Source organism: Aquarana catesbeiana, linkage group LG02 (genome assembly GCF_042186555.1).
Source record: "Aquarana catesbeiana isolate 2022-GZ linkage group LG02, ASM4218655v1, whole genome shotgun sequence".
Lineage (NCBI taxonomy): Eukaryota > Metazoa > Chordata > Amphibia > Anura > Ranidae > Aquarana > Aquarana catesbeiana.
In genome coordinates this window covers 447,858,314-447,884,864 of record NC_133325.1, presented here as the reverse complement: position 1 = coordinate 447,884,864, position 26,551 = coordinate 447,858,314, and the positions used below count along the sequence as shown (strand labels likewise).

The 26,551-nt window shown below is 44.0% G+C and overlaps 1 protein-coding gene across 1 annotated transcript in view; it reads left to right on the top strand.

Moving 5' to 3' along the window:
- The first annotated feature begins 13,795 nt into the window (after positions 1-13,795).
- Positions 13,796-26,551, top strand: part of SDC3 (syndecan 3) — a 173,774-nt gene continuing 161,018 nt past the window's right edge. Inside the window, exon 1 of the mRNA XM_073615572.1 lies at positions 13,796-14,240. Within this exon, the coding sequence (XP_073471673.1) occupies positions 14,175-14,240 (66 nt within the window). The 5' untranslated portion in view covers positions 13,796-14,174. The remainder of the gene's footprint in view (positions 14,241-26,551) is intronic.

The window sequence follows — 26,551 nt, the reverse complement described above, 5'->3', positions numbered from 1 at the left end:
AGGAACAGATTGGGCTCATTTAGCAAACCCTGCTTTACGTCTGTGAATTGCCGTGGCAGGTACTTTTTCGTGTATTTCATTTAACCCATTAATAAGTCATTATTAGGACTTGATTGCTAGCTCTTGACCAAGCACCCCTTTTTGCTTGCTTTGTGTTTTTGTTTATTGTGTGTTTTTTTTTTTTTTTGCTCTAATTTTATTTTGTAGTTAGTTTGAAGGCAGTGTTTCATTTTTGCTGCCACCCCATTCATGATAAAGATTGTTTTTTTTTCTTTGCTGCAAGGCTTTTTTCTTTTATTAAAAAAAAAATGTGGGCGTTTGTTGCAGGGGGTGGTATTTTGGATTATTTATTTCTTTTAGAGGTATATTGGCAGCATCCACTTATTGCTGACCATCTGTTCTCAGAGCTGCTTTTGTTCACAGCAAGCTGCAGCATTATTAAAAAAAATAAATAAAGATAAGTATAAAAACGGTGTGCACGAAAACTACCATACTTCACAGTATAAACCCACAATTACAACCCCCATCCCCATAGTAAAATTAAAACACCTGCCTGTGCTTTGTCTCTCTACATTACCTCGTGTTCTTGCTTATGTAGCACCTCCTAGTGGAGATATAATTGTGTTTTGCCTACTATGAGTTCTGTAGCTGCAGTCCTTCCTGTCTTTCCCTGTTTTTCCAGAAGGCATTGGAACATAGCGGGTGGATAGGGTAGAGTCTAAGCTGGCCCTGGATACAGTTTCAGTCAATCCCTGGTCGAGAAGAGTGGCTGAGGGTGGTATATAAGGGAAAATGACCCCTAAAGTTGCAGGAACACCCAAGGCAACACCCAGAGGGGATCTTCTTGGGATACTTTATGGCAACATCAACTGAAGCTGAAAGAAGGCCTTCAGACTGCCTGGATCACAGTGAGTAGGCCGCAGAGAAATCCTGAAAAAGAGAGACGGTTGCCTGTTCACCCCTTCTTGATATACGTACTGTTCCAGATCTGCTGCCAGGGCTGTGCCCAGGCATGTACTGGCCATCGGGACTACCAGGAGATTCCCAGTGGGCCGATGACTCAGTGGACCAGTCAGGTGCAGTCCTGGAGTCGCTCCTCTCTGACAGTGAGTGATCGCAATTTCACTCCTGTCAGGAGCAGCAGCTTCCGTCATATGCTGGAGAGAGCATTAGGCTTTCTGCTCCCTCCAGCCTGCAGACTTTCCTTCCTCTCTCCCCTATCACTTGCTATCACATGACTGGAGAGAGGAAGGAGAAGCTGCCTTCAAAACTGTGAGTACATGTGGGAGGGGGAGGAGAGGGAGGACACACTGATGTGAAGGGGGCTGCTGATGGGGGCTCTCTGATGTGAAGGGCTTCTGATGGGGACACACATTAATGTAAAGGGAGCTGCTGGTGGGGACTCGCTGATGGGGACTCTGATGTGAAGTGGGCTGCTGGTGGGGACTCTGATGTGAAGTGGGCTGCTGATTGGGACTCTCTGTGAAGGGAGCTGCTGATTGGGACTCTCTGATGTAAGGGGGGCGCTGTTGGGGACACTCTAAAGTAAGGGGGGCGCTGTTGGGGACACTCTGATGTAAGGGGGACGCTGTTGGGGACACTCTGATGTAAGGGGGACGCTGTTGGGGACACTCTGATGTAAGAGGGACGCTGTTGGGGACACTGATGTAAGGGGGACGCTGTTGGGGACTCTCTGATGTAAGGGGGGCGCTGTTGGGGACTCTCTGATGTAAGGGGGACGCTGTTGGGGACACCCTGATGTAAGGGGGGCGCTGTTGGGGACACTCTGATGTAAGGGGGGCGCTGTTAGGGGGACGCTGTTGGGGACACTCTGATGTAAGGGGGGCGCTGTTCGGGGCACTCTGATGTAAGGGGGGCGCTGTTGGGGACACTCTGATGTAAGGGGGACGCTGTTGGGGACACTCTGATGTAAGGGGGACGCTGTTGGGGACACTCAAAATTAAAGTGGGCCAGTCATGAGGAAGTCCAGGGCCAAATTTTTGTCCCAGTCCAGCCCTGGCTGTGCCTAATGCTGTGTACACACGGGCGGACTTTTCGACCGAACTCGTCCCCCAGGATGAACTCTGTCGGACAATCCGACCGTGTGTGGGCTTCATCGGACTTCCAACTGACCTTTTCGGTCAAAAATCAGACGGACTTTAGATTTGAAATATGTTTCAAATCTTTCTGACGGATTCGAGTCCGGATGAAAAATCCATTAGTCTGTATGCTAGTCCGACGGATGAAAACCAACGCTAGGGCAGCTATTGGCTATCTACTTCCTTATTTTAGTCTGGTTGTACGTCATCACGCTCGAATCCGTCAGACTTTGGTGTGATCGTGTTTGTCCAAGTCCGTTTGTTCGTAAGTCTGTCGGAAGTCCGTCAAAAGTCCGTCGGAAAGACCGTCGGACCTTTGATGCCGAAATGTTTGCCTGTGTGTACACGGCATTAGCGGAAGTCCACTGTGCTTAAAGCTGTTGCTACCTTTTGTACAGTTGTTTCAAGATAGTGGGGTGGATTTACTAAAACCTGGAGAGTGCAAAATCTGGTGCAGCTGTGCATGGTGGCCAATCAGCTTCTGACTTCAGCTTGTACAATGAAGCTTTGACAATAAAACCTGGAAGCTGATTGGTTTCTCTGCAAAGCTGCACCAGATTTTGCACTCTCCAGCTTTAGTAAATCAACCCCAGTGTCCTCATTCAAGTTGTTTAGTTCTCAAAGCTTTCCCCAATCCCTATCCCAGTTCAACCAAACAATAAAAACAACATAAAAAGACACTATCGGCCTGATTACTCTCTGAGGACTGAGTGAGATTTTGTGCATCTACTTGCTCCATTAAGGGATCAGAACTTGGGATCAAATCACAGTACCAATTCAGTCTGTGTGCTACACTTATGAAAACTGTCCTACCTCTGGCCATATTTTTTACACACCTTTATCTAAGGGTTTATTAGAAGTTGGACAAAGGCAAAACAGTTTAATTCAGCAACAACAGGAGTAAATGGAGAGGGAGGGACAAAGCACAGGAGCTGTTTTTTTTTTTACTTCTGCAAGACTTAAGAGCATACAGCTGGGTAGAAATTGGCCATTGGCAGGCCAGTTTTGCATTAGCAATAACATGGACAGCCTCAGAGAACCACAGCCAATTTCTAAATTGCTGCTAAAACTATTCAAAAAAAGAAAAAAATGTTTTTTTTTTTTTTTAAATGTATTCAAATAATAAATTCGGGTGCTGCTGCTGTCTGTAAGCCAAGCTAATTGTAAAAGAAAATATATGAATTCAATAAGTAGATATGCACTACCAAAGTACTCTGTTGCTGACGCTGTCCATTGAAATTGTGATGTTCCGTAACAACTTGTAAAGCTTAAGGAATCTGTAATTAAAAGAATTTGTAAATGTTCAATGTTTTGTCATCAAAGTCATATGAAAAGGATCTTCTCCTCACTGTTCAGTATTTTTTTTTTATTTTAATTTGGCCTTGCCACAGGTCCCCTTAGAAGTGCTCAGCTTCCCATGCATTTTTTTGCCAACATCTTGCCTATTAGCTCTATGAATATTGGCCAGAATTGACTAACAAGCTTTTCTCTTGTAGACTTCAGTGCATTTTGCTACAAAGTTTTACATTCTCAGAAGTTTAATAAGGATTCGCTGAAACCTAGGAAAATCCAAACCTGGGCAGTTTAACTTATCACTAGTGTAGATACAGCATTGATAGGGCAATTCTCTTTGCTGGCAAATATGGTCACCTCTTTGAAGGGGCACACCTTGACCAGGTGCCACAGGCTATGCTCATATAATTTCCCTTGCTTTTGTGGTGCATAATATAGTTGTTGATTGCTATCCCTTGCTTACAGAGGTTCACAAATATCTTTTATAGCATAGAGATGGTACATTTTTAAGCTCAACTTGAGAAAGCAAATCTTTTGTTTCCAAAGATAACCTTTTTTTTAAGATTTATGTTGCAAGTTCAAAGGAGTATATTTCAGGCTGCCACCTATGATATATTTATTGTGAGATGACATTATTTTTCTCAGTGTCAAATTTATTGTCATTCTTATTTATAGATATATTTTCTAAAATGGTAGGCTGCTCCTCAAAAGTCTTGTATATAATTTTTTTTTATTCGATTGCTGTACGGAAGATTAAGTGACTGAATGCCCAAGTCTGAAACTTGTCATTGCATGGCTAAACTAGTTTGATAAATATTCCTTAAGGCCAAAATGTATGCATGGGGAAAAGTATCCTTGCACTCTACTTCTGCTCTTGTGGGACTTTGCTAAAAATTCACTAAAAAAGCACAGTTCATTTTAGTCAGCCAAGCCTTAACTGTAACTATATAATCCATAATTAAAAGGGAGATCGAGCGTGAATATTGCAAAAACAATTTTTGTCAGTGGCACTGTTGTGTCTTGACTAAAAGCAATACAACTGAGTGTTGCAGATTGACTGATGGTGACTCTGCAAGAGTATACAGTATATATCTATCTATATATACATTATAAAAAAAAAAAATAGGTTTTGTAAAAAACCTTCTGTGTGCAGCCCCCCCCCCCAGCCCCCCTAATACTTACCTGAGCCCGATCTCAATCCGGCAATGTGCTTCAGAGCAACTGCTCTCCGGGGTCTTTCTCTCCTCATTGGCTCAGACACAGCAGTGGGAGCCAGTGGTTCCCGCTGCTGTATCACAGCCAGTGAGGAGGGAGCAGGGAGGGTGTCAATGGACACACAGAGCATGGCTTGGGAGAATCACTTTAAGTGATCGCAGTTTCTATGTGCGTGAAAGTCTATGTGCGCAAGCAGGCCTACAATCTAAGGGTACCTTGGAGGTTTAGCCTTCTCTTTTCCCTTTAATTTAGTAAATTAGGCCCGCTGAGTACCTGGAAGTGTAGAAATTCATTAATTAGAAAAAGCCTGTTTCCATCGTTCTGTTAGTGTTCTCATTAGTAAAAAAAAAATAATTGCCTAGTCATACCAAATAATTATGTCAGGCAGTGTAAAGAACTCTTAACTCTATGTAGCTACTTTCTAGTAAAGTTTTCTTAAAACTGAAAGTTTTGACATGTTTCATTCCATCACATATCCCAATAATAAAATGATCAAGCCTCATTTCAGGACAGAGGGTGGAGCCATGCAAATCACTGCTTTACACTCCATTGGCCTGATGCACATCCAGAACTGCTGATGTATAGTACAAATATAGCCTAATATTGTAGAGCCATGTATTTCTAACTGCTCCACAGATAGCAATAAAAACCTGACCAGTGTCCTAAACTTTCTCCACTCTATTCAAAACTGTAAAAAAAATTGCTTTAGTTATACTTTTTGAAAACCATGATTTTTTTTTTGCAGTGCTGATACCTTCACACCTGTAGAATGAGGTTCAAAAACAACACAGATGTCTGCATCGTTTACCACTTGTATACCAGCCTGTAATACCCCTTCATTACCAGGCCAATTTTTCGTTTTCAGGGCAAGGATAGTTTGTCTGACAATTACTCCTTCATACAACACTGTACCCAAATAAATTGAAATTTTTTGAGACAGATGGACCTTTCTTCTGGTGGTATTTAATCACCACTGGATTTTTTATTTTTTAACTATAAAAAGGAAAAAAGACCAATGATTAAAAAAAAAAAAAAAAGACTGTTTCCCTTACTTTTTAAATAAATAATAATAAAAAAAAAAATCCCAAAATGACCCTCATTTGGAAAGTAGACACCCCAAGGTAATCTCATTTTTTACCACAATTTTTTTGAAAATTAAGAGACATGCTGGTACTGAGGGCGTTAACCACTTCAATACAGGGCATTTATACACCTTCCTGCCCAGACCAATTTGAATGACAATTGCGCGGTCATACAACACTGTACCCAAACTAAATTTTTATCATTTTGTTCCCACAAATAGAGCTTTCTTTTGGTGGTATTTGATCACCTCTGCGGTTTTTATTTTTTGCTAAACAAATAAAAAACTCAGAAAAAGACCTGAGCGGCTTCCCTGATGGTCTTGGGTGGGATCCAAGGGGGGCCCCCCCCCTGTCAGGAGAGCAGCCGATCGGCTCTCCTCTCCTCGCGTCTGTCAGACGCGAGTGAGAAAAAGCCGATTACCGGCTCTTCCTATTTACATCGTGATCAGCCGTGATTGGACACGGCTGATCACGTGGTAAAGAGTCTTCGTCAGAGACTCTTTCCCTAGTTCGGTGTTGCGGGGTGTCAGACTGACATCAGACTGACAACAACGATCGCCGCGATGCACGCCCCCGGGGGGTGCGCAGCGGCTCAATATCCTGATCATGTCATATGACGCCCAGTCAGGATATTGAAACCACTTTGCCGCCGTCATTCTGCTATATGGTGGGCGGCAAGTGGTTATACACAGTGCTTGGTAATGGTGCACTAAATTCATTAATGTACAGGTCAGAAGAGTTAATGGGTGGTGAAAGTTAAAGGGTTAAAGTAGAACTATAGGCAAAACTTTTTTCTTTTCATTTTGGCTAGAGCAAGGGAGGGGTATAACCCCTGTCAGATTTTTTTTTCGTCACCTGTGTCCCATTTCAGAGATTTCTTGTAACTCCCTGTCTCATAGCCAAACAGGAAGTGAGAGGAAATTCCTGCAAATTTAAGTAATTCCTTGGGGACCCCCAGGTCACCATAACTAGTGTCCTTAATAAAAGATTTCCTCTCTATTACTTTCTGGGGACAATCCAAAATTTGGAATTTTCTTTACTTCCAATGATAATTATGGTAAACAGGACAAATAGAGAAGGTTAATCTCCTTAAGGACCGGAAGAATTTACCCACTTCTTGATCAGGCCATTTTTTGCGATAAGGCACTGTTTCACTTTAACTGACATTTGCGTGGTCGTGCGGCGTTGTAACCAAACAAAATTACGTCCTTTTTTCCCACAAATAGAGCTCTTTTTTGGTGGTATTTGATCACCTCTGCGGTGTTTATTTTTTGCGCTATAAACAAAAAAGAGCGACAATTTTGAAAAAAAAAAAACTCTTTTTTTTTTTTACTTTCTGCTATAATATACAGTTGTGCTCATAAGTTAACATACCTTTTGTATTGAACTGTACTGTAATTGTGTTGTCCCCCTTATACATTGCAAAGCGCTGCGTAAACTGTTGGCGCTATATAAATCTCGTATAATAATAATAATAATAATACCCTGGCAGAATGTATGATTTCTTGGTTATTTTTCAGAGAATATGAATGATAACACAAAAACTTTTCTTTCACTCATGGTTAGTGTTTGGCTGAAACAATTTATTATCAATCAACTGTATTTACTCTTTTTAAATCATAATCACAACAGAAACTACCCAAATGACCCTGATCAAAAGTTTACATACCCTGGGGATTTTGGCCTGATAACATGCACACAAGTTGACACAAAGGGGTTTGAATGGCTATTAATGGTAACTATCCTCACCTGTGATCTGTTTGCTTGTAATCAGGGCCACTGATAAGCCAGTACAACTGGTCTTGTTGTACCGGGCCCGGCCAGCAGGGGGGCCCTGGCAATGTGACAGAAGAATGCATGCAGAATAGAAAAAAAAATTCCCCAACCAGCGCCCCTTCTGCAGTGGCGCACAGGGCCGACCTAAGTGCAGAGTTCTCCCTCCTCTCCCTCCCTCCGCTTGTGTAACTAATCACACACAGAGGGAGATGGAGCTGGGGTCTGAACTGATCGGCGGCCATCCACTCACTGTAACAAAGCCCCGCCTCCTAGATCATGATATACGGAACACTGATCCAATGCAGGGAAATTACAGTAAATCAGTGTTTCGTCTATCGCAATTTAGGAGGCTTTGTTACAGTGGACGGCCGCCGAACAGTTCAAACCCAAGCTGAGGGAAACTGAGGGAGATTCTTGTGTAATACTCTGTGTAATCAAGGTACTGGCGAGGCTGCAGATGGGCACAGTGAGGCTGCAGATGGGCACAGTGAGGCTGAAATGGGCACAGTGAGGCTGCAGATGGACACAGTGAGGCTGCATTGATGTGCACTGATGAGGATGAAATGGGCACAGTGAGACTGCAGATGGGCACAGTGAGGCTGCACTGATCAGGCTGCGTCATATATAATAAATTCAGGTGCGCTACTAGTGTCCCAATGGTTAAAGTTAATCTTCAACCCAAACTTCTTGATATTTATATATTACTTTAGTGAAAAATAAATAAACAAACGTGAGTGACTGATCAGGCTGCAAATGGGCACAGTGAGGCTGCATTGATGGGTACTGGTGAGGCTGCATTGAACTCTTGTATCGTGTCCGCAGTCTCTGACCATCTCCTGTGATATGTCTGCAGCCTCTGACCATCTCCTGTAGTATGTCTGCAGTGTCTGACCATCTCTTGTATCAGGTCTGCAGCCTCTGACCATCTCTTGTATCGTCACAGTATTTATTTTGGATAATCAAACTTATAACTGGCTGGAGAAAGATAAATATCACTTGAAGATAAACCTGCACTTTAATTCAAGGCAGGGTCTGGGGAGGGACCAGGGGCAGGCCAGGGGTGGGCTGAAGGAGGGACTGAAGGGGGCCCCATCAGGTAAGCTGTATGGGGCCCCGTGATTTCTATCAGTGGCCCTGCTTGTAATTAGTGTGTGTGTATAAAAAGTCAATTTGTTTTTTGACGCCTGATAGACCCTTGCATCTTTCATCCAGTGCTGCACTGATGTTTCTGGATTCTGAGTCATGGGGAAAGCAAAAGAATTGTCAAAGGATCTGCGGGAAAAGGTAGTTGAACTGTATAAAACAGGAAAGGGATTTAAAAAGATATCCAAGGAATTGAGAATGCCAATCAGCAGTGTTCAGACTCTAATCAAGAAGTGGAAAATGAGGGGTTCTGTTAAAACCAAACCACGGTCAGGTAGACCAACTAAAATTTCAGCCACAACTGCCAGGAATATTGTTCAGGATGCAAAGAAAAACCCACAAATAACTTCAGGGGAAATACAGGACTCTCTTAAATCGTGGTGTGGCTGTTTCAAAATGCACAATAAGGAGGCACCTGAAGAAAGATGGGCTGCATGGTTGGGTCACCAGAAGAAAGCCATTACTATGCAAATGCCACAAAGTATCCCGTTTACAATACGCCAAAAAGCACAGAGACAAGTCTCAAACCTTCTGACACAAAGTCATTTGGAGTGATGAGACCAAAATTAAGCTTTTTGGCCACAACCATAAACGCTACATTTGCGGAGGAGTCAACAAGGCCAATGATTAAAGGTACACCATTCCTACCGTGAAACACAGAGGTGGATTGCTGATGTTTTGTGAGCTACAAAGGCACAGGAAATTTGGTCAAAATTGATAACATACTGCTTTCATCTTGCTATCAAAAAATACTGGAGGAAACTGCATTTACCAGCCAGGAAGCTATGCATGGGACGATCTTGGACATTCCAACATGACAATGATCCAAAACACACGGCCAAGTCGACCAGTCATTGGCTGCAGCAGAATAAAGTGAGGGTTCTGGAGCGGCCATCTCAGTCTCCTGACCTCAATATCATTGAGCCACTCTGGGAAGATCTCAAACGCCCAGTTCATGCAAGACAGCCCAAGAATTTACAGGAACTGGAGACCTTTTTCCAAGAGGAATGGGCAGCTTTACCATCTGAGAAGATAAAGAGCCTCATCCACAAATACCATAAAAAACATCAAGCTGTCATTGGGGCAATACACGGTAATAAGAACTGGGTATGTTAACTTTTGATCAGGGTCAGTTTTTGTTGTGATTAGGATTTAAAAAGAGTAAACACAGTTGACTGATAATAAGTGGCTTCAGCCAAACACTAACCATGAGTGAAAAAAGTTTTTGAGTTATCATTCATATTCTCTGAAAAATTGCCAAGAAATCATAAATTCAGCCAGGATATGTAAAATTAAAGAAAATGTATTCATCAGTCCGAAATATATTCTTCTACATATTTTTGGTAAAAAATATCACAATAGGCTTATATTGATTGGTTTGCGAAAAAGTTATTTCATATACAAACTATGGGATAGATTTAGGGACTTTTTTTTTTTTTTTTTTTTTTTTTTTTATAGTTTTTACTGGTAATGGCTGCAATCAGCGATTTTTAGCGGGATTGCGGCAGACAAATCTGACCCCAAGTGATACTTTTTTGAGGACCAGTGACATTATTACATTGATCAGTGCTATAAAAATGCACCAGTCAATGTATAAATGGCACTGGCAGGAAAGGGGTTAACACTAGGGGGAAATCAAGGGGTTAACTGTGTTCCCTCAGCGTGTTCTAACTGTAGGGGGGATGGGCTGCCTGGGACATGACAGAGATCACTGTTTCCGATCACTGGGAACAGAAGATCATACATGTCTCCTGTCAGAACGGGGATCCGCCATGTTTTTATGGGCAGATCCCCGTTCTGCCTCTGTACACCGCAATCGCGGGTCGCTGGCGGACATCGAGTCTGCCGGACCCGCGGGCGCGCTATATCACTTAAACGAGCTGACATATAATGACGGTGATTTGCGGTATCCTGCCACCTTGCCACCGTACAACTGCGGCGGGTGGTCGGGAAGCAGTTAACGGGAGGTACAGACAGCAATAACAAGTGACAGGGGTTCTAATCTCTCTCCACTCTTTCCAAAACTAAAATCAAAATTGCCTTTAGGTATACTTTAATGTAATGGTCATAAACAGGGGCAGGATGAAGGTGAAGGGGAGGTTAAGGGAGGTGTGGGGTTAATATACAGGTCACTAGGGACAGTATTGGAGATAGTATGTGTAGGAGAGGATGGCAGGAAAGGGTAAAAAAAAAAAAAAAAAATTCCTGTGTCACAGTAACAGAATGAATGGATCGGGAGCTACAGCTGCTGATCCATTTATTCTGTGCCTTTTCACAATTACAAAATCTCTCTCCTTTTCATGTTGTAAAGAGAAGGGAGGATCAGCAATGTAAATGGCATGGTACCCAGCCTCTTGGATCGGCTGGGTACAGTATCTCTGAGTAGCTAGCCATCTAATGACAGCTTGGAACACAGTGATCACCCAGCAGAAGGCTATTTATTCAGTGCTGTTCATAGATAGCACTTAGTAGATAAAGGGCCACCAATCCACCTTTGGTAGACATACTATACAGTGGTACTTAACCGCTTGCCAACCAGCCGCCGCAGTTTTACTGCAGCAGAATGGCACGGCTGGGTGAAACAATGTTACCTTGCGTCACTTCGCCTTTTGGCCACTAGGGGCGTGTGCGTGCCCGCAGTGTGTGCCTGGAGCCGATGTGAGTATCTGGTGTGCACAATGACCACTGGGCTCCCGCGATTGCTCATGACAGAACACACAGATCCTGGTTCTTTCAGGGTAGTAGAGACAGATCGTGTGTTCATACTATGTATGAACACCGATCTCTCTCTCTCTCCTCCTGGACAGTCCCATCCTGCCTACAGTTAGAACACACCTAGGGAACACGGTTAACCTCTCGATCGCCCCCTAGTGTTAACCCCTTCCCTGCCAATGACATTTATACAGTAATCAGTACATTTTTATAGCATTGATCGCTGTATAATTGTCAATGGTCCCAAAAATGTGTCAAAAGTGTCCGATTTTTAATTTTGCTTTAATTACTTCCTGCCAGCGGTATTGTAAAATGACGGCCATAGCAGGGATCGGTTATCCTGACTGGGCATCATATGACATCCAGCAGGATTAGCCGCTCGTGTGACACACCGCATCTCCAATCTCGGTAAAGAGCCTATGACGTAGGCTGTTTACCATGTGATCATCTGTGTCCTATCACAGCTGATCACATGGTAACCAGGAAGAGCCGTTTATCGGCTTTACTCCATTCACAATGACAAGGCGCGAGTAAAGGAGAGCCAATCAGCAGCTCTCCTGACGGGGGGGTCTGTGCTGATAATCAGCACATCGATTATCAGTGCAGGCCCTTCAGGGATGCCCACCAGAGATGTCAGCCCGTTCCCACCAGGAATGCCAACCAATGCCCATATCAGTGCTGAATATCAGTGTCCATCAGTGCCGCCTCATCAGTGCCGCTTAATCAGTGCCACCTCATCAGTGCCACCTCATCAGTGCCACCTCATTAGTGCCGCCTCATCTGTGCCCATCTATGCCACCTCATCAGTGCCCATCAGTGCCACCTCATGAGTGCCGCCTCATGAGTGCCCATCAGTGCCGCCTTAACAGTGCCCATCAGTGCCCCTCAGTGCCGACTCATCGGTGCCCATCAGTGAAGGAGAAAAAATAAAGATTTACTAAATTTTATAACAGAAACAAAGAAAAACTTTTTAATTTTTTTCGGTCTTTTTTTATTTGTTTAGCAAAAAATAAAAAACCCAGCAGTGATTAACCACTTCCCGACCTCCGGCCGCCATATGATGTCCTTGACTTTGTGCGGGTATATCTGCAGGTATATTTGAATGATGCCTGCAGCTACAGGCATCATTCAGATATTGTCTTTTTCAGCCAGCAATTCCCTGCACCATAAGAATGATCATAGCAGTGGTCAGCCGATTGACTGTTTTTACAGGCGGCGAGAGGGGACATCCCCCCTCCCACCGCTCTCCGCTGCCATTGGTGAGTCAGAAAACAGATCCGCCGGCCCCGGATGTTTAGAGATCTAAACATCTGGTCCGCCGGAGTCTCTATGATCGTTCGGAGGCTGAGTATGATGTTATGATGTCACGCCTGGCCTCTGCATTCAAACAAACGGCACTGCCTTAGCTGGGAAGCAGAGATTAATTTTTTTAATTTTTTTCATTTCAGGTGTCCTAGCCTAGAGGTGAGATATGGGGTGTTATTGAGAGGACCAATCATGCCATATTCCTATTACAATGTTTACATTCCTTGTAATAGGAATAAAAGTGATCAATTTTTTTTTTTTTTTTTTTAAGTGTCAAACTAAAAAATTTAAAGTAAAATTAACAATGAAAAAAAATTCAAAATTTACAGTGCCCCTGTCCCCGTGTGCTTGCACGCAGAAGCGAACGCATACGTAAGTCCCGCCTCCATATGAAAACGGTGTTCAAACCACACATGTGGGGTGTCGCTGCAAACATTAGAGCGAAAGCAATAATTCTAGCCCTAGACCTCCTCTGTAACTCTAAACAACTAACCAGTAAAAAAATGTTAAAGCGTAGCCTATGGGGCTTTTTAAGTACCGAAGTTTGGCGCCATTCCACGAGCGTGTGCAATTTTGAAGCGTGACATGTTAGGTATCTATTTACTCGGCGTAACTTCATCTTTCACAATATGCAAAAAAATTGGGCTAACTTTACTGTTTTTTTTTTTTTTTTTTTTAAGCATGAAACATGTAGGAGAGAAATGTCAGAATTGGCCTGGGTGCGAAGTGGTTAAATACTACCAAAAAAAAGCTCTATTTGTGTGGGGAAAAAAAATGATAAAAATGTCCTTTGGGTGCAGAGTAGCACGACCGCGCAATTGTCATTCAAAGTGTGAGAGCGCTGCAAGCTGAAAATCACCCTGGGCAGGAAGGGGGTGTATGTGCCCGATATTGAAGTGGTTAAAATGCATTGACTCCAGCCTGCCAATATCCTTCCTTTCCCTCCACCGGTGTCATTCCTTTTTCTGCACTGCACCCAGGCTCAGTGCACATGAAATGCCATATTAAGCAGCTTGTTTCCCCGGAGGAATCCGATCTTTTCTATCCTGGGGATGAGGTCAACCTAGTGAGGGACAGGTATTGTATCATGATGAATAATGACTGGCAATAACACAGCATCGCCTTCTCCTGCATTACCACACACCGTCCACAAGATGGCGCGGCGGCCTGCCACTGTGTGCTCTTCCTCCACCAGCCCATGGACCTTCTCCTTCTTCTACACATCGATCGCCAGGGAGAGGAGAGGAGAGAGGAGAGGAGAGGAGAGGGAGGGGAGACGTTTCCTGCTGAAGGGGAAAGACAAGAAGAGCCAGGGGTGTAAGAGGAGAGGCAGCACAACGGCAGAACTATCCGAGGAGGGAAGGTGAAAGGGAAGGAGAGAGATCAGAGGAAGAGGAGGAGGAGAAGAAGAAGAAGGGAGGAGGAGAGGATTTGTAGGGGAGCTAGCCTGTCCTTATGGAGGAATAAGAGGGATCGGAGGGGACGAGGCAGAGAAAGGAGGGCGATCTAGTCGGGTTATTTGTAGGGACATCTCTAGCCAAAAAGGAGGATGCATCTTGCCTTTGGGATTATCCATGGTGCAGGGCTTCTGCTGCTCATCACACAGGCTGCTCTGGTGAGTAAGATCCTACAGATCCCCAGGAACCAAGTCCTGGATGCCACCACCACCCCCATCATCCTCTCTCATCCACCCCCCTCCTCCTTCACCTTCCATTACCACCGTCTTCCTTTATATCATCTCCCATGGGTGCCATCAGATCCCCGGGAACGTGTCCCGCTATCCGCCTTGGCCATTGTGTGCCGTGTCCTGGTGATTTCATTATGCAGGTGAGGTACAGTAGTTGGGCGTGTTGGTTGGGAAAGCTGCAGTTACCGGGGGGCCAAATGCTGCTAATTGGAAGTGCACCCTGGGAATACACACATAACCGTCATCATCATAAGACCCATTTCCCTAAATATACCGGCTAACGGGTGAAAACTGTTTTTTTTTTTTTTTTTTTGTTTGTTTGCCATTTCATAACAGAATTTTGTAAAGTGGAGAAGATTTGGTGGCCCGTTCACACCAGAACGCGATGTGCGGGAAACTTGCGCGTTTCCCACGCCGCATTCAAAACGCACTGGGCGTGCGAACTCCTGTGGGTGTCAGTGTATTCCTGACAACACCTCAAAACGCAGATCGCAAACGTTTGTCTGCACCAGATCTCATGCAGTACCACACGATTCTAGATTGTAAGCTCTGATGAGCAAGACCCTCTAAATTCCTCCTGTATTGATTTGTATTGTAACTGTACTGTCTGCCCCCATGTTGTAAAGCGCTGCGCAAACTGTTAGCAACTATATACATCCTGTATAATAATAATAATTTGGTTCCAGTGCATTTTTAAAAGTAGTGCATGCCTTTGTTTTGGTGCGATCCAGTGCGATTTCAGCCTAGAATGGGCTGAACATCACACTGCACTGACTTGGTCTGTGTGTTTCTGGTTGTGAATAACAATCAAAATATTTGGTGATAACAATCAAAATATTTGGTGATATTTGTCATTTGTTGTCCTTTCTTTTTTTACTTTAAAAAATAAACCAATATGACCAATTTCCATTTTCTGTAGGAGGGATAGTGCAGCACGTTTATTGTGCATCATAAGGCCTCATTCACAATGGCATAACCTTAACGCAGGAGAAACGATGTGGGACGTATAAGTAAGCTTTACTCCTTCTGTATTTAGATGTATTTGCCTTTAGCTCCGGTTCACACTGTTGCGACTTGTCATGGCGATTTTTGTTCAAAAATCGCCATGACAAGTTGCACCCTATTTGTGCCTATGGAACCGTTCAAATCAGTGCGACTCAGACTTGCACCGATTTGAAAAAAGGTTCCTGCGCTATTTTATGGCGATTTTATGTGCAACCTGCATTGACATCTGTGCATAAAATCGCACTGACCGGCGGCTTTGAAATCGTGCTGAAGTAGCGCGATCTCAGTGCTGCATTCTGTGTGAACTGGGGCTAATGGGCTTATACACCCTACAGTGTAAAATGCAGGTGTATTTCTCTGTCCGTGGTCACAGCAGGATGAGGCTGTACGCTTGGACCTACGCATCCAAGTGTATACATGTATACAGGTATGGATGTACACCCCTGAACAAAGGCCGTCTACCTCCAGGGGTGTACATCCATACCTGTACACATGTATACACTTGGATGCGTAGGTACCAGCATACAGCCTCATCCTGCCATTGATCTGTACAGGCGGCTGTGACTGCAGGCGGGGAACATATACCTGAATTTTACATTGGCCCCAGGTGCCCGTGTGCATGAGGCCTATGTGTGTTCATATGCATTGCAAGGATTTACATGCGTTAAGTGCCTTTAGGCCTCATGCACCCAGGCAGTGATCTGAGATGTATAAAAAAAAGCTCTACATCCCAGATCCATTTCTCCTGCATCTGGATGTACCTGTGTTTACATGCGTTTAGCAGCAGAGAACCAAGCTAAACAGTCCCAGAATGCAGACATTTCTTGTTTTGTGTAAACGCAGCTAGACCGAGGGCCAGAACACAGTGTGGGATGGGCAAATTCTGTGCGTTTTTCCTGTAAACGCACTGTGTGTGCGATCTGCTGCAGGTGTCAGTATATTCCTAAAGACATCACAAACACAGTGTGTTTGCCACCTGCACCCAATCACAGAGTACCGTAGGGTCGCCACCTTTTCTTTAAGACAAACCCAAACACTTTAGCGGCCTGGGACACCTTTCAGTGCACCATGGAGAGTAGAAATGCGGTGCGCATAGCATGGGAGCCACAGCCCAGTCTGAATAATGTGTCCGGGTTTCTGTCCACCTGAAACCTGGACACATGGTTCAAAACCTGGACTGTTCGGGTGAATCCCGGACAGGTGGCAGCACTAGGGTACCGCAGTACCAGGAGATCTGGTGCAGTGTGTTTTTTGAAAAGTAGTGTTTTTCAATGTGATTTCAGCCTATTCAAAAGATTGGGCTAAAAATCGCACTGAACTGAGTCGCGTGGGCCACGTTCCTGTGTGATTAAGGTGTGAACCAGCCCTTACTGCAGCTAGATACTGCTGAATGTCTAGGTGCGAATTCATACATTACAAAGCATTGCACACTCCCAGATGCCTATAAACAGTTTCTGAACGCATGAATTGTAATGGCGGCATGCATAGTGCTTTAGGCCTCATGCACACCTGTCTTTTTATCTCCTGTGCGATAAACTCTGGTATTTTCATGTGCCCTGGAAGCACGGGTGCAGCATCCAGCCTGCAGCCTGTCAAGGTCTGTGACAGGCTGAAATACGCTGCTGATAGGCGCTGTATTGAGTGGTACTAATGTTTAGGGCTCTATGAATTTAAGGACGTATGTCAGAATTGCAGAATATCAGCGTTCTGAGCATATGTCCCTGAATGCATACGGCCCTAAACATTAGTACCACTCAATACAGTGTCCGTCAGCAGCCTATTTCAGCCTGTCACAGACCTTGACAGGCTGCAGGCAGCGGGACTAGACACTTCTCATTTGCTTCCCGGGTGTACGAAATGCCAATATTTGATACACAGAGGCTAAGTGCCCAGTCTGTCCAAGCCTTAGCCCTTGTTCACATTGCATGCGGCTTTGAAATTGTGCAAAATCATCTGAAAGCGCACAATTTCAAAGTCATGTCAGTGTGACTTCAGGTGTGACTTGGAAGACATCTGTGCAGCTTCATGCAAGTTGCACCTGAAAACGGCAAAAGTAGTGCAGGAACTACTCTTTCAAATTGAGGGTCACACTGATTCGAACAGTGTGATTGCCGGCAATAGGGTGCGACTTGAAGTCAAATCGCAAGATAAATCCCTCCAATGTGAACGAGGGCTCAGTTTCGTTCAGAGTATCTAATCTGACCCAGGTGAACAGAATCCTATTTTCTCCAAACATAGCTAAACTGAGCGCACACCACATTCAAAACGCACTAGGTGGGCGGTCTGCTGTAGAAGTCAGTGTATTCCTAATGACACCCCAAACATGGATAACAAACACAGTGCACTTGCCTGCACCGGTTTGCAGGGTACCACAGTACCATGCGATTTAGTGCAGTGCATTTTTGAAAAGTAGTGCATGCATTATTTTTGATGAGATCCAGTGCAATTTCAGCCTATTCAAAAGAATGAGCTGAAAATCGCACCATACTGAATCAGGCTGTGCAATTCAGGTGTGAAGTGGCCCTCAAGCAGGTAAACGCACAGTGTGAATTCTAACATTTAAAATCATTAGGTTCCGTTCACACCTGAGCGTATCGATTCACTGGAGTTTTTTGGTAGTTTTTTTTTTTAAGTGTTTTTGCAGCTTTTTTACAAGCATTTTTAGAAGTGTATTACCAGCGTTTTACAGCTGCAAGCATTTTTGTTTAGCCATAAGAAAGCACAAGGGGGAGAAGAGGGAGAGGAAATTAGGGTTGGAGAGCTGCTGTTTGAGCAGAAAACGAGCGACAAAACGCTCAAATCAGGTGTTTCTATTGAAGTCTATGTTGCCAAAAATGCTTGTAATCTGCCACAAAGAAGCTCATCTACTTTTTTGAGTGACAGAACACTCATGTGTGAGCAGAGGCCATTGAAATGAATAGGATTTTGCTTGTTTAGTGTTTTAGAGCTACAAGCTTCAAGCAGAAAATCGTTGTGGTGTGAACGGGGCCTTATATGCGTTTAGAAATGTCCGCTAAACACATGCATGTCATTGCCAGTGTGAATGAGGCCCTATACTAGGAATGTATACTCTCTCATCCATTAAATCAGTATTTGTATCACTGAAGGCACGTTTGACATCAGGCCTCATGCATTAAAGTGTCTGAAAAACTGTTTTTGTTGCCTATAGATACTAGTTTGGTTCTCTGTTTCCTGTTCCCAGGTAGCTATGACTGGATTAGATAGATATAGATAGCACAGACATTTTCATATCTGATCTTTTGTGGGTAAAAATGTTCATTTACTGAACTGTGTTCTATGAGGCTGACGGTGATGTCTTTTGGTATAAATATATCGCCACTTCAGAATTCCTGAGGAACTGTGCCGCTATGAATATAATATAAAATGTTTGTCAGATTGTGGCTCTTCTAAAGTGAGAAGTACTTGGCCTGTGGCCTCATTTCTTTATATGGCTACATAACTCAGTTATTTGTCAGCGTGTTATCATTCATGGAGGCCGGGGGTGTTGGGCCTTGCTTTTCATTCCTAACCGGTGCTGGACTAGAGATGGAATCCCATTGGCTACAAGCAGCAGTTTCTCTCTAGTTTTAGACATGTTTCCGCATATGTTATAAACTTCCTGTCAGAATGCTTAGGGTCTACCCAAAAATATCAACTGACTATGTACAGTATCTCATCTCACAAAAGTGAGTACACCCCTCACATTTTTGTAAATATTTTATTATATCTTTTCATGTGACAACACTGAAGAAATGACACTTTGCTACAATGTAAAGTAGTGAGTGTACAGCTTGTATAACAGTGTAAATTTGCTGGCCCCTCAGAATAACTCAACATACAGCCATTAATGTCTAAACCGCTGACAACAAAAGTGAGTACACCCCTAAGTGAAAATGTCCACATTGGGCCTACTGTTTTTTTTTTACGAAAGGCAAATCCACTTTGCACTGAAAGTGCACTTGGAAGTGCAGTCGCTCTAAATCTGAGGGGTAGATCTGAAATGAGGGGAAGCTCTTTTAATTTTTCATCCAATCATGTGCAAGCTAAAATGCTGTTTTTTTATTTTCCTAGCATGTCCCCCTTGGATCTACAGCGACTTTACTTTCAGTGCACTTTCAAGTTGACTTGCAGTGCAAAGTGGATTTTCCTTTAGTAAATAACCCCCACAGTGTCAATATTTTGTGTGGCCACCATTATTTTCCAGCCCTGCCTCGACATTCTTGGGTATGGAGTTCACTAGAGCTTCACAGATTGCCACTGGAGTCCTCTTCCACTCCTCCATGACAACATCAGGGAGCTGGTGGATGTTAGAGACCTTGCGCTCCTCCACCCCCCATTTAAGGATGCCCCACAGATGCTCAATAGGGTTTAGGTCTGGAGACATGCTTGGCCAGTCCATTACCTTTACCCTCAGCTTCTTTAGCAAGGCAGTGGTCGTCTTGGAGGTGTGTTTGGGGTCGTTATTATATTGGAATACTGCCCTGCAGCCCAGTCTCCGAAGGGAGGGGATTATGCTCTGCTTCAGTATGTCACAGTACATGTTGGCATTCATGGTTCCCTCAATGAACTGTAGCTCCCCAATGCCGGCAGCACTCATGCAGTCCCAGACCATGACACTCCCACCACCATGGTTTACTTCCTCTTTAACACACCTGCTACCCATTCACACCTGAGACCTTGTGACACCAACGAGTCACATGACACCGGGGAGGGAAAATGGCTAATTTGGCCCAATTTGCACATTTTCACTTAGGGGTGTACTCACTTTTGTTGCCAGCGGTTTAGACATTAATGGCTGTGTGTTGAGTTATTTTGAGGGCACAGCAAATTTACACTGTTATACAAGTTGTACACTCACTACTTTACATTGTAGCAAAGTGTCATTTCTTCAGTCACATGAAAAGATATATTAAAATATTTACAAAAATATGAGGGGCGTACTCACTTTTGTGAGATACTGTATGACCGCATGATACAGAAATGCAAACAGTGATATGGGTGATGTGATCCCTCAGCTGCCACTTCTAATGGGTCATATGATCTATCATGAGCTGCCATTTGTCTCAGGCCTCATGCACACTGGATGTCAAAAATGCCACTTTTAAGGGCGTTTGACTTTTTTCTACCTCAAAACGCCACTTCATGTTAGCCTATGTGGTCGATTTACTAAAGCAAATAGACTGTGTACTTTGCAAAGTGCACTTGCACTCTTCCAAGTGTAGTTGCTTCACGGCTTAGTAAGTGAAGCAAAGAATACCCAATCACATGCAAGGAAAATTTTAAAAACGTAATTTTTGCTTGCACATGATTGGATGATGAAAGTCAGCAGAGCTTCTGCTTGTTTACTAAGCTCTGGAGCAACTGCTCTTGCAGAGTGCAACTGTACTTTGCAAATTGCACAGTCTATTTGCCTTTATTAAATCAACCCCTATGTGTCCATGCACTCAAATGTGTTTACAGGCATTTAGAGGCAAAAGAAAAAGACATCTGATGCGCCTAAATGCAAGGCATATTTAGTTCTTGAGTGTTCATTCATTTCAATGAGAGAATAAATTCATATTTTGAAAAATGGAATGAATGCCCAAACGTTTGACGCACCTGAACTTCCCTAAATGCGTTCACAAAACATGGCTTTAGGCGTGTATTTTTTTTACAGTGTTTTTCTCCTGCCAAGAGAAAAGGTGTTTGGAGGAGCTGAGCAAACACCCTAGGGTTGATTTACTAAAGGCAAATGCACAATGCACCTCGCAAAGTGCTGTTGCTCCACAGCTTAGTAAATGAGGTAAGGCTTCACTTTGCAAAGAATACCCAGTCACGTGCAAGGAAAGTAAAAAAACAGCATTTTTGCTTGCACGTGATTGGATTATGGAAGTCAGCAGAGCTTCTGCTCATTTACTAAGCTCTGGAGCAACTGCTCTTGCAGAGGGCAACTGCACTTTGAAAAGTGCACAGTCTATTTGTCTTTAGTAACTCAACCCCCCCCCCCCCCCCCCCATGTGCATGAGGCCTGATTTCTAAAAATTGACACTAACCTATTTTCGTTAATATGGTTCTCTTTTATACAGGGCAGTAAAACCCAGCAGTTGTGCCGCATTTTTTACCGCCCCTCAAGTGCTCTTCCTTTAGCTGCAGAGGTAGCAGCCAGGGATGTGCTCATGCCACAACCGCAACGCTTTAATTTGCGACTGCAGCAGGAATTATACCCCTCGTTGCACTCTGTGGACAATACAGTCTGTCAAATGCGATCCATTCAAGTGAATGGGGCCGAACTGTAACCTCCCTACAACCGCACACAACACATGCAGTTGCAGCCTGGTAGTCCAGCTTTTAGGAGGATAAAACGGGGTGAGGAGGCAATACAATGCCTTTTCATTGCCTACCAAATGCTCTCTGAAAATGATCCGAACACAGATCCCTCCTTAGAGAGCAAAGTAGCTAGTGTAAACAAGGTCTTATTGTGGTGTTCTGCCTCCTTGTAACATTCTCCATGAGCTCCCATACCTCTCTTTTTTCCCTCACTTCTGTTTATTAGGAAAGAACAGTGCACTTTTTTTGCAGACATGTTCACTGTTTTATGCACACTACACATCCCCTATTCTATAGTTCATAGTCCATCTCAGGAGTGAGCAAGGGAGGGTGACTACATTCCTACATACAGGGGGACCATGGAGGATGAACGTAGCCACCCTCTAACAGGAAGTCAGATCACAGCAAGGAATTTGGAGATTTGGAGGAGGCTGAGCAATTTATAGGACTTTTGTTAGTTAAGAATATTAGAATGAGTAGAATTTGTTTTAAACCAGAGTTTAGCGTCATTTTAAAGTGATATTAAATTCTCTTCTATCCTTGAGATATTAAATGTCCCTTTCCTCTTGTCACAGGGGTACCAAAGTTGCTATTTTCTCCCTCCTGTTTGCGGGGGTGTCTGCTTTACCTGGCCAGGTGCTAAGGAGATGCCCATGTGTAGGACAACGTCACTTGCCTAGCAATGTCTGGGGGCACGTGACGTCATCCCGCACAGAGTCTCCACTTGCACCCAGCAGGAAGCACTAGTGGAGCTGGTCTTTTATGATTATCAAGCTTTTTGTTCTGTAGGATTGACACCAACCAATGTGAGTTATATGGATTATTGTTGTTTTAATTAAACAGTTTTATGGTATGTATGCGTCGTGTATATAGAATTTCAAAGAACAGGGACCGCCTTGGTTTGGGGATATATAAGAAAATGCAAAGGACCCATCCACTTAAAGGGTCCTATTTTCTGGTGAGTGTTTTGAGCAGATGGGTGGAGGATCCACAAAGTGGAGTGCAAGTCACACGGAGTGGAAACTATATGGCAGCACAACACTTGGGTTGTTAACTCAACATTGGCTAGAGATCATGAGTCTAAGGTCTGGTTCACACCTATGCAGGTTGCAGTTTGCATATTCCAGGTGCATTTTGCGTTTTTCAAAACACATTTTTGATTTATTGAAGTCTATGGAACCAAAAACCAGAAAAAAGTCCAAAAGTTCCATAAAATACACAGATGTGAACATGACCTATAGGAAACCATGTTAAATGGACTGCAGTGTGTTTCTGCAAAACCAAAAACGCACTTAAAAAATGCTTAGATGTGAACCAGGCCTAAATGTGGGACTTATTTGATAAGGTTGAGTAAAAAAGCGATTATATTCCACTGGACACTTTTGTATGATTACAGCTATTTGCACATAGTGTGTGGCTTTTGTACATTATTTTGTCATCTGTTGGTATTAAGAGTAGTAAACCCAACAGTTCATATTCCTGAAATACCATGTACTTGTATGAAGAAGCCTTCTGTTCTCTTTGTATTGCTTCCTTTATGTGACATCTCTGGTGTTCCTGTCAGTCCCCCTGCTTTCCTATTAAAAGTGACCACACTAGGCATGAAAGCACAGCATGGTCAGTTCTCTAGCTATTCTGGGAACTCAGTGTGCTCTCCTCCAGTGTTCAGACTTATACTCACATGTCCTGCACTGCACAGCCATTCACTGGAAACACCAGTGTTCTGCTGTTTCTCCTCCCCCAGCTCTTTTAGCTCCTTATGGAGCTGAGAACAGATGGTATGTGATCACTTATAGAAAGGGGGAAAAATTATTTATAATGTTTTTCTATGTATACACAAATGTTTTCCCTTTCATTTCTATTATGAACTGAATGGGTTGTGGGGTTTACATTACATGTACTTTAAATTTGTGTGGGTCATTTTTTGGAGTACTGATTTAGCACATTTGCACATGGGTATATAGATGATGTTATTTGATTTTGCACCAATTATGTAGGATTATACTTTTTATAGCACTAAATGAACATACTGTATATGATTCCAGCTGCAGTGAGCATTTCAGCGCATCAAAATTTATTTGAAGTTCTAAAAATGGCACTTCATTCATGTCACTGCACACCAGCACAACTTAGAAAGAAGCCCCCGCAGCGGCACCCGGTCACGGCTGAGAGGGCTAACACGTTTCCCCGGCATTTCCGGGTTCGTGGGCTCCGCCGGTTCCAGTGCTGTGAGTGGCCAGAGCTATGATGGAAGCCCTCGGTTCCGGCAAGAAGCTCTGAAGTTCCGGCACGGTACGCCAGACCTTCAGAGTGCATGCAGCTGCTGACGTCAGCGGCTGCATGCAGGGTGAAGATCTCCTAAACGGTGTACGTTTAGGAGGTATTCATTTTACCCACAGGTAAGCCTTAATATAGGCTTAGCTGTAGATAAAAATAACAAAGCGGGGTATACAACTGCTTTAAATGAGAGGTCAATGAGCCACAACTCAAGGAACCCTAGCAGGCTCTAGAACACATCTATCAAACACAAGGCCCAGGGGCCAAATCAATCCACCCGACCAAATCCAGCCCGCAGGCCTTGCCATGTGGCTCTTGCACTCAGTTTTTGTTGCTGAAACGCGGGAGAATTCTATTCTGCCACCTTCAGCTCTCCCCCTCCTCTCCCAATCCCCGCTACCACTTGTAAACACAGAAGCCTTCTATGTTTAGGAGGGACAGCTTTGCTCTCAGTGGCTCTCAGAACTAACAGATCCCTGCATGTTCTCACGGCAGGGGCAGATCTTCATAATCTGAGAGAGAGAACAATCTCCCTGCAAGGCGACTCAGAGTGGCCTACACAGGATAGTTGCTAGAGCTAGGAAAGATAGAAGAGAGATGGCAGGAAGCTTCTTTGGGGGGGGGTTATGGTTGGGGTTGCACACTGTGCATAATGCACCCCTAAACTCTGTACACAGCACACCCCTAAACTCTGTGCATAAGGCACCCCTGGAAATGTAACCATACTGCTGATGTGGCCTGCAATGAAATTGAGTTTGACACCCCTGCTCTACAGGAGCCCTGGTTGTAAATGACAGAATATTCCTCAGTGTAATGTTTAAAGTGTACCCTTGAAAAACTGTAGCAAATTCAACTACACGTGAACTGTTTTACCTGCCAAAATATTTGTGATTCTGTTCAGTCAGTCTTGTGATTTCAGCCTATAAAGCCAGAAGGCGACACACCTATACAGGCTTCGTCCTTTTGCAGCCTCTCCTGTCATCACTGCTCCCTGCCTACTCAGTGGATTATGAATATGTAGCACCTAAAGGGCCCTTTCACACTGGGGCGGTTTGCAGGCGCTATTGTGCTAATAATAGCGCCTGCAAACCGACCCGAAAGTGCCGCTGCTGTCTCTCCAGTGTGAAAGCCCCGAGGGCTTTCACACTAGAGCGGTGCGGTAGCAGGACGGGAAAAAAAGTCCTGCTAGCAGCATCTTCGGCACGGTGAAGGAGTATATACCGCTCCTTCACTGCTCCTGCCCATTGAAATCAATATGACAGTGCCGTGGTTTTAAACCCTTTCTCGGCCGCTAGCGGGGCGCTTTACCGCCGCCGCCCCCGCCCCAGTGTGAAAGGGCCCAAATGGTTAGTTCTTTTTTGTGACTTTCACCTCCTGCAAGCCCGTGTATCACCCTCCTCTCCGGCTGTCCTAAACATTTTAAAATGGGCCTAAAAAAACATAAAAACTTCCTATTTTATAGGAAATATCTGGACATGTTAAAATCTGAAAATTTTTGAATTCTAGGAACTGTGCCTAAGAAGTCCTGTGAAAAATGCCTGGACTCTACTGTACCTTGAACTGCATTGCTCTATATTTGCAGTGTTAGATCATCTAAGGCAGGGTCTCCAAACTCTCTAAACAAAGGGCCAGTTTACTGTCTTCAGACTATAGGCGTGTCAGACTGCAGCAGGTGGGGCTCTGGAATAGAAAATGTCTCAGGTTTGGTGGTCAGTGGGGGTATAAAAAAAATTATAGAACACCTGTGGTCAGGAATTGCACCTGTGGGAGCAATTGTGCTTCATCATTGATGCCATTAGAAAGAATAGTGCCCCATCATTGGTGCCCGTAGAAGGAATAATGACCTACCACTGGTTTCAGTGGGAGGAATAGTGCCCCATTGCTGGTATCCGTGGGTAGAATAGTACCCCATTGTTTATATCTTTGTGAGGAAGCATGCCCCCCTTCATTGGTGTCAGTGGAAGGAATAAGTGCCTCATATCAGTGGGTGGAACAATGCCCCAAGTGCCAGATAAGAGCAAGCAAATGGTCACATCCGGCCCACAGGCCGCAGTTTGGAGCACTGTTGCTTCTGACTGCTATTACACAAGATTTGGAGTGAAATTTGATGATGCCACTACTGTGCTGCTCATTTATCTCTTATCTGGAAAGAAAGCTGGAACTGAGGGCATGCAGACAAGCGTCTTTCAGCTTCTGATTTATATATCCTGTGAATCTGTGTTTTCTTCACCCCTGCTGCTGCTTCTTTATCAATACCCCTACCAATCTGTAAGGACTCAATGTCATGATGTTGCAACGCAAACCACCACATTGCAATGTCACTGCGGCGAGGAGAACTGTATTAAATATTAACTTGTGACATTACAATAACATCCCACGAAATAAACAAAACGGTGGGATGCGCTAGGATTGTACTGTATTCCAGCACAGACCAGCGGCCATGATATTCAGCAGGGCTCTCTTGTGCGATCGAGCCCTTAATTACCAGTAATAAGAAGAGCATCTTTGACATTAGGAAGCAAAGCCTTAATCCTTCAAGATGGCTGCCTCTACACATAGACACAGTGCAGAACAAGGCACCATAAGTCACTAATGGGAATGCAGCTGCAGGGAGACCACAGACAACACTGGTCACTGTTAGGCCCTTTTCA